The 14,231-nt window shown below is 46.9% G+C and overlaps 1 protein-coding gene across 1 annotated transcript in view; it reads left to right on the top strand.

Annotated features, from left to right (window-relative positions):
* Nucleotides 1-13,515, top strand: part of LOC119389828 (lysosomal acid lipase/cholesteryl ester hydrolase) — a 30,876-nt gene extending 17,361 nt beyond the window's left edge. Inside the window, exons 6-11 of the mRNA XM_037657222.1 lie at nucleotides 1,603-1,695; nucleotides 6,245-6,400; nucleotides 7,234-7,305; nucleotides 8,790-8,858; nucleotides 10,699-10,836; nucleotides 13,391-13,515. Of these exons, the coding sequence (XP_037513150.1) occupies nucleotides 1,603-1,695; nucleotides 6,245-6,400; nucleotides 7,234-7,305; nucleotides 8,790-8,858; nucleotides 10,699-10,836; nucleotides 13,391-13,510 (648 nt within the window). The 3' untranslated portion in view covers nucleotides 13,511-13,515. The remainder of the gene's footprint in view (nucleotides 1-1,602; nucleotides 1,696-6,244; nucleotides 6,401-7,233; nucleotides 7,306-8,789; nucleotides 8,859-10,698; nucleotides 10,837-13,390) is intronic.
* The last annotated feature ends 716 nt before the right edge of the window (nucleotides 13,516-14,231 follow it).

The following is a 14,231-nucleotide window of genomic DNA, read 5'->3' as shown; positions in this document are numbered from 1 at the left end:
ATTTTGAGGTTTTTTTTAACTCCAAATATATACTGCCTTTAAATATCGAAACTGGTTTCTAAAGGACTTCACTGATACGCCTCTGATCCGTGCTGGTAATATCCGGGGCCTGAATCTCTACACGCCTCAGCTTTCGCACACATTCCTTTGCCCTTATGTTTAATTTATGTCATTTTAGTTTTGCAGTAATACCATATGTTACTCACATTTGCATCGGTGTTTCGTTTTTCATTCACACGCTGGCCGATAGCTATAATACTGATTGATAACCTGGCCTGTTCATACAGATACTGTGGCAACTTAAAAGTCATTTAATTAATTACTACGTTAACAATGGTGTCTGACTGAAACGGTTTAGCTCTCCGAGATATTTATTATGATTGCCATTTTTCTTTACCACTACCTACGATAATTAGGATTGATGTAAATACATCCGAAGAACCACGAGCTCACGAATGGGATGGAGTTATCGAATGAAATAATTATTTGCTCGTGGAAGTTAATCTACATTTGAGGCGTTTTTTTCGAAATGAGTCAAATCCATTCAAAGAGAACTTGAGAAAACGGCAAAAATTTGCTGTGTAAACTAAATACAACGCTGTCAAAGCTATTCTATGATATGTTTTACATGTCGGCTAGGGGAAGTTTCTGGCCACAATCAATTAACAAATATGCAGCGGATTTCACCATTTCTAGCATGATAACGTTGGATTTGGCTCATATTGAATTGAGACATTGAATTCAATGCGGTATTCTTGAAAAAACTTTATAGAAATTCCGGCAGCAGCACATTCTTGCTTCGCCGGCGTCGACATTACTTCTGTTCACGATGTCGTCGATGTCTGGGGACAGATCTCTCACCGATCTCTTCACTTCCATCAGAATCCATGATAATCCAGCTCCGAAAGGGCAAACAAAACTTGCAGAAACACCCAGAAAACAGGCAGAGCAGTCAGGCTAGGCGGGAAATCACACGGAGGATTCCATGTTTGCTGAATCACGTGATCGCTGAAGCGCTCTGCTATTGGCATACTGGATTTGACTCATTTCGATCCATACAGCGCATGGATCTGGCTCAATTTCGTTTTGAAACAAGATCTGTGAGCACACGTAGCTGTTGGTATTTGACCCATTTCGTTCTGATAACTATTAGAGGAAAGTTGAGATAATGTACTTGCCAATGGAGCAGTATTTGAGCTAGTTTCGGTTTCTGGATTTAGTTCATTTCGAAAAAAAAAAAAAACGCCACGTTTGTATATTGGTGCCCAGCAAGAAAGCAAGTAAATATACGCTGTTGTTGCAACGCGTATACCACAAGTGAAATTAGTTGAATTAAAGTAAGTTTTTTCGCCATTCTTAAAACAGTTGCCTCGTGCAGTGCACCTAACTAAAATGAGCGTTTTACGCGCCAAACCCGGTATATGAATATGAAGCCCGCTGTATTAGTAAGAAATCTATGTTCTTTCTTTAACACCCAGGCTGCCATCTGGGGCTGGGAATCGAAACCACGTCATTATTTAGTCCTATAGTGACTCTCTGTAAAACAATGGCATGCCATTAGTCATTGCATTTTTCTCAACTGTCACAATGCTTTCATTTCAGATCCAGCTGTTCTCTGCGATGGGACCAGTGACGAATGTGACGTACATGACGTCACCGGTGCGACTGCTGGCTCCGTTCGCGAAAGACGCCGGGGTGAGTATCGTAGCACTCTATGCTGTTTATCACTTTCCTATCGTCCGCTCTTTCTACGATGCAGTTGATGTTCCTACCAATGTTGACACTAAAACACACACACACACACACACACACACACACACACACACACACACACACACACACACACACACACACACACACACACACACACACACACACACACACACACACACACACACACACACACACACACACACACACACGTAGGCATACGTATCAGAGCTGTTAGGTATGTCAGTTTTCAAGGCGCGGGCGTTATCAGCAGCGCTGCTGATCGATTGCTGAACGATTGCTATCTGTTCCACTACGCGATTCCGTAGATAACAGAGCCGAACACCGGTCATTCTAAAATTCTGGGAGCTTTTCGTGCCAAAGCCAGGATATAATTAGGAGGCACTCCGCAGTGGGGGACTCCACAAAGCATAGGCATGCGCAGTGTTCTCCATTTGGGGGGTCCCAAGGTTCATCAGCCCCCCCCCCCCCCCCGCCAACACTCTTCCTCCATTTTTTATCGGAGGAGTCCCAAAGACAAAAAGCTTTGCAATATTATAGGTGCAAAAATGAAAACGACGCGATGATGCGCTTCCCATAACTGCCTGCCCTTTGTTCCCGCGGCTTTCCGGGGGTTAAGGTGGGGAAAGTAAGCAGTTCTTGGGATGCAACATCGAGGGTCCTCGGCCTCCACTGTCGTCAAAAATCTACGTGGTCATGTCCCTGCTATTAACAATGACGGGACAGGTCCCAGTGAGTAAAGGTACGAGGCCAGCCTTTGCGCTCACAGAACCGCGACAGGCCTGCCCATGTGCCTCTGTGAGAGAGTCTTACCGGATGGTTTCTATATACTAGAAGTGTAAGTACTTTCTCTCTGGTTAATGTAAATGCCAGACATATACGGAAATAAAGGTTCGTCGTTTTTTATAAAAATATTTTTTGTTTGGCTCAGCACTAACTTAAGGAATATCGGCCAATGTTTGCCGGAATGTTCAAGTTTGCGGCCCAATACCATCGACACCAACGTATCTCTGCATAGTTATGTGAACTTTCTTGCGACACAAATTGCGTATGTCGTTTTACCTTTTGCTGTTTTTACGAGCTTTCATTAACGCCAGTGGCAGGATAAGAACAGTAAGGATTTTGTGGGCTCCAACAGCAGTCCGCGGTCGTGTTTACAGCTCGTACCAAATTGTACCTGTTAATTATGGTTCACCATTTTTTCTAAGCACGATTGATATTCAGTTAACCGTCTGTGATATAATAAATTTCTCTAAACACAATGCTGTATACAGCCATGGAGGAAAAAAAAAAACAAACTAGGAGGGAGCGTCACAAGACAGTTTTGAAGCCCAGCCGTAAAAAAAATACGAAACCGGAAGCGGCTGGGAATTGTGACCATGTTCATGGAGAACGAGGGGGGAGAGGCGTCGGAGGAGGATGGCTTGTGGACGCTAGGCGCGCTCCCTCCTAATTGTTTTTTTTTTCCTCCGTAGCCGTTCCACAGAAACCGTTCACGATTTGTTCCAAGAGGGACCGCTTATCGTGCTCCCGTAACAGTGTACACAGTGCTGTGAATTGTTCACGTGTTTATCTGGACAGCTGGAATGGCTCATTGCCCTCCCTAGACCACTAATGAATACTCTGATTACTCTACATTTTCTCTAAACACATCGTGCAAAATTTTGTTTGCAAGAGCAGCTGCATGCAACTCTCCCGCAGTAGAGTACGTAGTACTCGTAATCATTCACTCTTTGTTGTAAAAACAGCGTGGAATGCGGCGATATTGTAGCGCAAGAAGGAACACCGAAAACAATGTAGTTGTAATTTTATTTGGACGGAGAAACCCATGGAGTTCGTGCAGATTCTGGAGGAAAAGCTGGGCCGAAAGAGCGCCGACCGCAAGAACACTGACGCTATTCTACTGGCGCCATTGTTTCCTTTTCTATTATCTACAGATCGGCTAAAATTAGCGCTAGTTAATGTTAGTAATCCTGGCGATATAAATCAAACACGGACATTTCGAGGAATTAGAAACGTGCGGAGAGGGTTCAGTGTTCAGTTAGAAGATTTTTAGGAAAGACTCAAGACTATGTAGGCAATTTACTGTGCGCAAGATTCGCGGCGCCGGAAAATGCGTTTGTAGGCACTTTTGCTAGATGGCGCCACCATATCCACTTGAGTTCGAGATCGCGGCCACTTGCGCGTCTTCTGTCTGAGTTGTGAGCCGTAGTGCGTCGTCTTCGCTTTTCTGTTGACACGTACTTACAACTCTACTCCACGTGATCTGACTTTCATTAATTACGACTTAAAGTGGATGCCACCGTGAAGTCTAGCACGCGTTGAGGGGATGTTAACGCTCGCACGGCAGTGTAATGGCGGCAATGGCGTCGCCCCTGTGGTCGGAGATTGTAATGCAATGGTCCTATGGGGAGCTTTCCCTCTAGAGTCTGTACTAACGCTATGGAGAAACCAGCTTCTGCTTCGGCACGAGCGACACACATTGGCGATTTCCGGCATCACGAGTGATATTTGGTCATGTGACGGTTACGCGAGTGGCAGTACGTTATTATTGGCTTGACACTCCAAGCCGAACGTAATGTCCATGTGGACACAGCTTAACCATGCTAAAATACATAACGCTAAAAATATAAAATCAATTATATATTTACACCTCATTATATAAAAAAAATGTTTCTATTTTGAGATACAGTAAAAGCAATTCGACACCGTTAATTCGGAATATCGGATTATTCGGACGTGTTATCTGGTCCCGGAAAGCATGTGCATCGTTCAATGGCCTCGAACTCTGGTTAATTTGGACATGTTTGGACGCAAACCGGTTAATTCGGACGATTATCAGAGCGCACCGAGCGCGAATCGCCGCAAGTGTGCGACGCAAAGGAGCGGAAACGGCGTTCGCGGACAACCGATCATCAAGGGGGCGCAGTCTGAATCGCCATTGTCATCAGCACGAACCATTTCAAAACGACGGACGACGGTAACGACGGTAACGACATTTCGGGTTTGCACCTTTCGTGTTAGTTCAGACAGTGAGGTGTTGAGCCGCGGTGACATTGTGAACACAGTCAGTAGTGGCGAAAATTGTGGCTTTTACAACGCTCTTATGCAAAGTAAGTACACTTTTTGTTGAATACGTAAGTATACATCGAGAAAATGAAAGTCTATTGACGTAATACACATTTGTTTATTGTTTTCTTGAGACCTTCGATAGTTCGGAATTCGGTTAATTTGGACATTTATTCCGGTTCCGTGAAATCTGAATTAACGAGCTCTTACTGTATAGTTTGAAAACAATTGCCTCACGACACTAGGCGCTCTGCGTAGCGCTTTGCAAAGGTCACCATCAGGCGAGACTTACGGTATTTCTCTAGAAGTGGCGCGCGGTGATTGGAAGAAACCAGTGACGTCAATGTGAGTGTGAACTGAGAAAGCGGACGTTTTCTAGAGCTGTTTTCTCGGTTTTAGAAAGTTGGAGACCAATAACTTGTGTCCCCGTTCAACAATTTTTGTGATCGTTTTTGTGTTCCTCTGAGTGTTCCATTCTACACCCACTCGGAAGCTACTGAAGGCAGTCGAAGAAACGTTGCAGGAAACCTTTAAAGCACGCTGCAGTACTTGACGTCATAATAACGATAGAGCGTAATTGTGTGGATCGTCCATACAGATTCTCTTTGGTTGAGACAGCAATAGCTGTGGGTGGAGCTAATAATTTTTCTTAGGTTTTAATCGACTGCAGTACGCTCCAACGTGAACATGTCCTTGCTGTCCCACCTGATTTTATTGGACATGGGCTGTCCGCAGCTTTTCCTATGATTCCTTGGAGGGTAACTTTCCACGCTAAAAACCAATTATGGTGGAAACGTACTCGTGAGGGGCTCTATCTATGCTCCACCACGTTTCCTGTGTCTTCAAAGGGGCCCTGCAACACTTTTCCAAGTAATCATCTAATGACTTCATTAAAAGAGCTTGTCGCCTCACGAATCGACTGCCGCAAAAAAATTTTAGAATCCGTCAAGTACAAGCGGAGTTACAGGGATTTCCCGCGCGCTTTAAGCGCTTTCTCTCTCCTTTCGTACCAGCGAGCGCTCTGAAAGCTACGCAGGGAGGGAGGTGACAAGGGCGCAAGAAAATGCGTCCCTTCGTCAGCGCGCCTCACGACCTTGAGCACGTTCTTTTCATTTTTTTTTTCTTCGAGCGCGCGGCGTACTTTCAGTGTGATCGCGAGCGAGCGCGCGAGCGCGTGGCGGCATCTCGCAGCGGTCATGGTACCTATGCAGCCCACGGTGCTCAAATCAGCCAACGGCCGTGGACTTTGGGTATATCGTATCATTTGGCGAGAGAAACGGGAGCGATATCTAGCTGACTTTGAGAATTCATTGTAAATTCCAGGCCGCGTGCTGCGCTGTAACGTTTGGCTCGCGCGTTCTCAAGAGCCTTGTGACACTTGCTACTATTATATATGGGTGAACTTGTGACAACTATATCTTAACGCGTTACGCGTATCGCGCAGGTGCTGTTCCGACTTTTCGGCGACTACGACTTCTTGCCCAACAACTGGTTCATGAGGTTCCTGGCCAAAACCATGTGCAAGTACCATGCTCTCCGGGAGGTGTGCGAGGACGCCATCTTCCTCATTGTCGGCACTGACATGCATGAACTCAACGTGGTAAGGTCCCGGCTACAATGTTTTGCCGTGCGTATTTGTTCGGACTGTAAATGGTACAATAAATGAGCAAGTTAATCAAAATAAAAATCATAGGGCTAACACATCGCTTAAATCTTGGGACTTATGTTTTAGAGTTTGGTTTCGCATTTCGGTGGCGTCGGCATAGTTCGTGGGTGTACACAAATAGGCCATCAAAGGTACGCCGTTTTTCCAATAACTGATACTCTTGATCGTGGGCTTGTCAGCGATCAGCTCTTTCTGATGTGGCAATCTGATCTTATATCAGGGTCACTTGCCGCTTCACGTTGCCACATTTCATTGTTGCACTTCATTGTTTCACGCATGATCGACGTTGTTGCCTGTAGCAACAGAAGTGTTGCGTTGCTAAGTACGTGGGTGTTGGTCCGACTTCCGGCATGGAGGATGAAAAGAGTTAGGAGGGAGCATTGCACAATGCGACATAAATAAATAAATAAATGCGGCGAATTACACTGAAAACTAAAATGGCCTCGGGTTGTCCCATCTTGTCGTTGCTCATTTGCAGGAGCTCGCACTTTCGGTTGCCTTGAAAGCGCTCCGTTGGCCAGTGCGTGCTCAATTTCTTTCTTGTGGCTCAAACAGAACAATCCGAGCTTGTGTAGGCATTCTCAGCAGCGGTGCTGGCGTTGTCCTTCTGTTTGTTTTCCTGCATAGATCTCATTTCTCGCTGTTTGGGGGTCTCTTTCGCAAACCGACGAAACGCGTGCACTCTGAACTGCGAGTAGAGCGTGACAATTAACGCATGCGATAACCGATCGTGTTTCTTTTGTTTACGTGGTTCTTTTGTTTTGCAGACCCGCCTGCCTGTATTCATCAGCCACACGCCAGCGGGAACATCCGTCAAAAACATGATTCACTTCGCTCAGGTAATGTCATCGGGCAATATCAGTCGTCGCCCGCGAATTTATCTTCTCGCCTGCTACTACGTCACACGTTCGAGTGCGCAGTTCGGGCCTAAGCCTTCATATACACTTCCTAAGCTTATAGTTAAACCTGCAGAAAAGGAAGCCAAAGGACGCTTAGGGGGCGTTATTTGTAGGCATTAGAGAGAGACAGAGAGAGAGATAATAAAACGAGAGAAAGGCAGGGAGGTTAACCTGAATTGTAGCATCCGGTTTGCTACCCTACAATAAGGGGAGGGGAAAGGGAAAGAAAGATGGAAAGGCTTTAGCTGTTGTATTATAATCATGAAATAAGTGAAAAGGAATTAAAGTGGATAAAAATCAATTTGCCGCTGGTAATGACCGAACCTACAACCTTCGGATAACGTGTCCGATGCTCTACCAATTGAGCTACAGCGGCGGTCTTTTTCCCATCCACTTTATTGGGTACACCTTGGTTGATTTTATTGAGTATTTCTCTGTATGTAATCCTGGGAGTGCTCGCCAGTGCCGCTCGTAGCCATGACGGCTTGTGTGGAACACTTTTTGCCAGCTGTCGTCACGCGGAACATGATATTTTACGATCTTACAGCTCACCAATAAACCTTGACATGCTACCTAAAGGCATCAAGTCTGACGCGACGAGACCCTCGCTATGTCTGTTGTTTTAATGATATTGTCTATTGCTTTAATTATATGTATTTAACATAGAAATGAACCCTTAATTCATCCCCTCGCTTGTTCTTCCTAAGCTCAGACATGCATGCTGAAGCTTCTTAAAGGGGCCCTGAAACTTCTTCAGCCTGGTCACAAAACGCTGCCGATTGGTAGTCGAGCCTCCTGAGATTATGTGAGCCAAACACTATAGCGCTGCACGTGCCCTGGACTATAGAATTAATTCTCAAAGCCAGCTAGAAATCGCTCGCTCTTTTCTCGACAAATGATGCCATAAACCCAAATACCGCGCCATAAACACAAAGTGCACAGCCATTGGTTGATTTGAGCACAGTGAGCTGCACAGTTACTGCGGCCGCCGCGGGATGCCCCGATGTGCCCGCGCGCTCGCTCAAGATCACACTGAAGGTAAGCCGCGCGATCCCCCGGAGCAGAAAAGAAGAAAATGAAGGGCTCAACGTCATGATGCGATATGACGAACGGACGTAGCTTCTTACCTCCCTTTGTCATCTCCCCACTCGCTGCGTAGCTTTCAGAGCGCTCGCTGGTACGAAAGGAGAGAGAAAGATTAAAGCTTAAGAGAATTACCTGTAATTACACTCGTACATGACGGATTCTAATAATTTTTGCGGCAGTCGATTCATCAGGCAATAAACTCCATTAATGAAGCCATTCGATTACTGCTTAGAAAAAGGTTGCAGGGCCCCTTTAAATCCTCGGTTATGTAGTGCTTTACGTTTTGATCGCTGAATATACATTTATGTGTTTCCTATTTTTTTTTTGTTGCCACGCAGCTAGTTCGGGAGAAGCGGTTCCAGAAATTCGACTATGGTAGCTCCAAGAACATGGCCATTTACGGGCAGGTGAGTCTTAAGAATACTGTCACATATATTATGCACGTAGTAAGCGCGAACTTCTGTCGCAGGCTTCGATAACGCGCCATACAGAAGGCGCGCGCTTCACTACTGGTCAGTCGTTTCGTGCTGTATTAATGGGCTAAAAAAATTTGCAGTGGCTTAGCTCGGCTATGCCAGGATATACGTAGCGTTAGCAAAGGTTCAGCTGATTATTCTGAGCTTTCCAGATTGTCTAGGATTAGCTTGATTGTCATGCTTACTGCTGCTCCAATGACACACATTCGGCCACATCGTTCAGAACCGGTAGACCTGGCGGCATGGCCGGGTAACGATACCCATTGGTAACGCTAAAGAGCGGAATGTTCTGCTTAACGAGAAAGTTCTTGCACGTTGTACAAACCCGCGCCACGGTTTCACCCCACTAAGGCGCCGCCACTAAACTCAACGTTTCACGCATGGCACTACTTAGCGGCGTCAAGTCTTTCATGTGCCATAGTCTTTCACACACGTCGCACACGTATCCAAACGGATTGTTTACGAAGTCCGTCTCGAAGGTCCGAGTCGCACTGGCGCTTTCGCTAAGTTTCACAGTATAGGCAGTCGATCGGCGAGCCTTGACGTCATCGACGGCGTCTTGTTGTTGCTGCTGCAGAGGTGGTCGGGCACGTGGCTCAGCATCCTGGCGACGCCGCTTTGCTAGACGTTCCTCCCTTTCCTCCAGTGTATCCGCAGCACGTTTAGCATTCCTCTGTTCATTGTTCGTACTCTGAACCGCTAATTGCCAGGCAACTACTTCGGGATCAGATGACATAAGCTTCTCGGCTCTTCTGCGCCGTTGAGCAGCATTTGCGCTCTCCTTCTCCGTGGCGTTACCCACCTGCAAACGCCAGTCAGAGGCGCTATCAAGCGGCACCAGCGCATTGTCAGACGGCGACTGCACAGCGAAGGCGAACAGCTGCGCGCGCCACGGCTACGACGTCACCCCTCTCGAATGCGCAGAGCAGCAGCGGCGAGTCGCGCGCGCCGGCGCCACTCTGTCTGCCCGGCTACGACGCTGACGACGCCACTCCACCCGCTCTCCGCCACCAGCAGCGCCGAGCCGCGCGCGGCGGTGGCGGAGAGCGCGTGAGATGCCGGCTCCGCACTCATCTTCGCGCATGCGCAGCACGGCTCATGATGACCCACGCGAAATTGGCTCCGGCTAGGCAAGTGTAGCTATAACGCTACAAAAAACAAATGCGTTGGCTTCTATGAACGACTCACTCGGCTTCTTAGAAAATGGTGGACCGTCCAGATAAGAACCTTTGGTTGGGAAATTCCCTTCTAGCGCATGCTGGAAGGAAATTTTTAGAATTGTCAATTTTTTCCCCTTATATTTCGCAATGGCTAGGGTAGTATACTGTGGACGTGTTGGTACAGTCGGCCACAAAATAATACGGACCACGCGAGTGCGTGGCGAAATTGCCGTCTAGTGGCAAGCAGTCTGATTTCGACAGCGTAGCTCTGGCCGCTTATTCGCCAGAGCAATGCTCTCGACAGCAGACGGCTTGCCACTAGGCGGCAATTTCGCCACACGCTCTCGTGGTCCGTATTATTTTGTGGCTTACTGTACATTGCAGGCGCAAGAAAACACGGCACGCACACACTTGGAGTACCGGTATGTGTGTATCGCGCCTATTTATGTTTTTTCCTTTTTTTGCGCTCAACATCTTCTTATCAAAGCGGCTAATAGTTGCAGGTAGGAGTGCAAAACACATACCTGCTTGTGCCTTCGATCTCTGTACACGCTTGACGTGAGTCGCCGACCCGTCTTCTTCACATCATTTGCCTCTTCTGGTATGCGCAGAAAATCCCTCCCGTGTACAACGTGTCGGGCGTGAAGATCCCCGTGGGTCTCTTCTGGAGCCTTAACGACTGGTTCGCTGATCCCGCGGACGTCAACATCCTCACAAAGCAACTGCCTAACATCATATTCAACTACCAGGTACGTTATCCTTTCTTCTGGCCGTTTAGCTCTGTGCAGGCGTGGACGAAATGGTGCGAAATATTCGTGCGCGTTCAGAACAGCCTTCCTGCATCCTCCGATCAAGCAAGTGCCCATTATGTATTACCTGGGCGCATGCGCGTTGTTTCGTGCTTATGTTCTTGTAGATGCGTGCACTTCGAGTCAGCGTGCTGTCTAAGTAGCGATGGAAGATAAAGGTGCAGCTGTAGGTGGACCAGTGCCGGTTTAGGCCGGCTGTGAATTGCGTGCATGCCACTGAATAAAAAAAAAACAACAGTGCCTTGATTTGGGTGAGTTCGTCCATTTTTAGGGGGTACTCGAAAAGCGCGAACGATGAAGACGAGAGAAACACAGTGCTAGTCCTCTAGTAGCACTTAGAAAAATATTAAGACTATACAATCCGTGCGACTCTTGGCCGATCCCCGTGAGTGGGTAGGTGCCAATGCTCCCAGGAGCATCATCTTCATCATCCTGTTGTGTGTGTTTCCTTCGTTTTCGCCGTTTGCGCTTTTCAAGTACCAACAAAAAAAATATTTCGATGAATTCAGGACTTCGAGTCTCATCACGCGAGTGCGCTCTCCCGTGCATAAAATTAAGTTAAATTATGGGTTTTTACGTGCCAATATCGAGATATGATTATGATGCGCCCCGTCATATTGCGGGCTATATTGGCCACGCGTAGTTCTTCAACGTGTACCTAAGTCTAAATACGCGGGCATTTTGCATCTTGCCGCCACAGAAATCCGGCCGCCGTGACCGGTAATCGAACCAACGCCCTCCTGCTTAGCAGCACAACGCCACAATTGCCAAGCTACCATGGCGTTTTTTTTCTTTATAATGCCGAGCTACCACGGAGTGGGACGTGCACAAAATTTAACGAATCAAGTTCACCTTCAATTTTCTTTAATTCTCAGTTCCGACGTGTTATACCTTCTTCCAGTGTGTCGCACAACCCTTGTACAACAAGGGTTCTACAAGGGTTGTGCGAAGCACCAGGCGATACCGTCCCCACAGTTCTTTAATTGTACAGCTGCCCAAATCTTCAACAGACGTGCGCGAGCGGTTACTTATCTGCGCATCAGCGCCATATGAAGGATCCAAATTTGCAAACAGGGCGAGTGTAATCGCATGCCCAAAGAGCGCACTCAGGCTCATCGTTTGACAGACAGGCAGCAGGAGTATAGTGAACCGGTTTGTTCATATTTTATGTTGCGAAGGTAATCGCTGCGGAAAGAAATCTAGGAAGTAAAAGATACTGCTCATTATACTACTACATATATTTTAAAAAATGCTACTCATGAGAAAAGCCGAAAACAAGGTTCTTCTGATGTGCGCCACTATGGGGTGACGTTCTCAAGAAGGAACTGCCTAGCAGACGATGGGCCCAACTCAGCGCGCTTTGTGGGCATGCGCTTACCCTCGCCTTGTTTGCAATTTGGCTCCGTCATTCGGCGCTGCGGAAAAGTGGCCGCTCGCGCAAGCTATATAGTTAAAGATTTGGGCGGCTGTACATTCACTACCAATAGTAGACTTAGCGCCAAAAATACAACCATAAGAGAAGAAAAACACTGCAGGACGGGCGCTCTCTGTGTATGTGTTCTGTCTGAGCGGCAGTCCCGTGAATGTCGTGGTCGCGTGTTTATGGCCTTATAGGAGTAATGATACGAACTTTATCAATTTTCGCATTGTTGCTCTAAATAAAAAGAGAGCTGTCGAGAATCCTAAAAAGAGTATCGGGGTGCCTGGGAACACATTGAATATATTTTGAATACCACTGCCTTTGGAAACGACGTACATTTGGTTTCAATATCGAGGGGGTTGTTTCACCGTGACGTGTGAACACAGTCGGACGTACAAGGGGGATGGAAAGAAACGCAAACAGCGCGGCGCGCTGTTTTCATCACGCTTTGGCCTTGATGGCAATAAAAAGATGCTAGATGGTTCTCGATTGTATCATGGATGACTCTAGTGGCTTTTTATCACCATCTAGGCTACAACCGCTTGAAAATCAATGCGAAACAGCAGAGAATGTAGATGCCGCATGTTCGCGTTTTTTTCCATCCCCCTTGTACGTCTAAGTCAGGTGGGGACAGCAACTCGCGACTTTGCTAGCAGCAACTTTGTCGTCTGCTGTCAGTTGCACATGGTGCGCGTAAAAAAAAAACGAACGAATTGCCGTCCAGCTACTCCGACAGCGATTTCGATCGCACACAGGATGCAAAGCTTGCAAACCCAGCGAACTGTGTTGACTCGTCGTGACAATGTCCATTTCGGTGGGGCTGGATTGCCGATGTTGGGCGATGGAATTTTTAGAATTAAAATAAAATATTTTAGACGTGTTTCCTGGTTCGGTGTTTTGGGAGTGTTAACACTGCATGCTCAGCAAACGAAAAACTTTTCCTTTGCGATGCCTCAAGATCGTGTCATTACTCCTTTAAGCCTACTACTGATGTCGAAGATGCGCCAACTAGCCCAACAGCAAGTACTAGTTTAATTGTTCTGGTTGATCTCCCTCTCTCTCTCTGACATGCAGGTGCCGGACCCGGAGTTCACGCACCTCGATTTCATCGTGGGAATCCACGCAAACGACATTGTCTACAGCGCCATGATGAAGCTCATGGATCGACACAGAAAGAAAGCCTACCGGTTCTAGTCCGATCGCAGCTTCGTCTCTTGGATCTCGTGTAAAATTAAATCGCATCATCAATTATCCTTACTCCACTCGAGGGAATAAAGTTCCCTCGTTCAAAGCGCACCAACAAAGAACCGGTGTACTCGGCAGATATGCTTTGGAAGTGAAATGCCACAAAGGACTCCTCAACGAAGGCACTCCCATCGAGGACTCGTACCATCTGTGTGCTGACCGTATTCCCGTGGTGTTTTCACGGTCCGTATTCGAATTCACTACGATGCTCCAGGGCGTCATTGACTGTGGCCTGCAGAATCCCATGGATGAGCATGGCTGGACTGCAGTGCAGGACCTAACCATCCTGTACAGTGTGTTAGAGACTAAGAATAACTATAGTCTCCGCCCACCACCGTATCAGTCCCACGCAGAAAGGATTTTCGCACATGCTGCAACCAATTATGTTCGCTTATTTTCGTGACATCATGTACTGCGGAAGACAGTCGAACTTGTCCATACAAAGACACGTTTGTGCCGCTGGTTTTAGATATGACGCTTCAACGTGACGACAAATTTTACCAGAGATTCTGACACAAATATTGTATTTCGGAACGTAAGTGCAAACGTGCCGACGAAATTTATCAGAGATTCTGACGCAAATATTCAGTCAATTATAATATTTTGGAACGTAAATGCAAACTTTCATTTTCCAATATGCTTTATTTTCCAAGTCGCAGCTGGTGCGACT

The sequence above is a fragment of the Rhipicephalus sanguineus genome, chromosome 4 (assembly GCF_013339695.2).
Source record: "Rhipicephalus sanguineus isolate Rsan-2018 chromosome 4, BIME_Rsan_1.4, whole genome shotgun sequence".
Classification (NCBI taxonomy): domain Eukaryota; kingdom Metazoa; phylum Arthropoda; class Arachnida; order Ixodida; family Ixodidae; genus Rhipicephalus; species Rhipicephalus sanguineus.
This window is presented reverse-complemented; position numbering and strand designations above follow the sequence as displayed.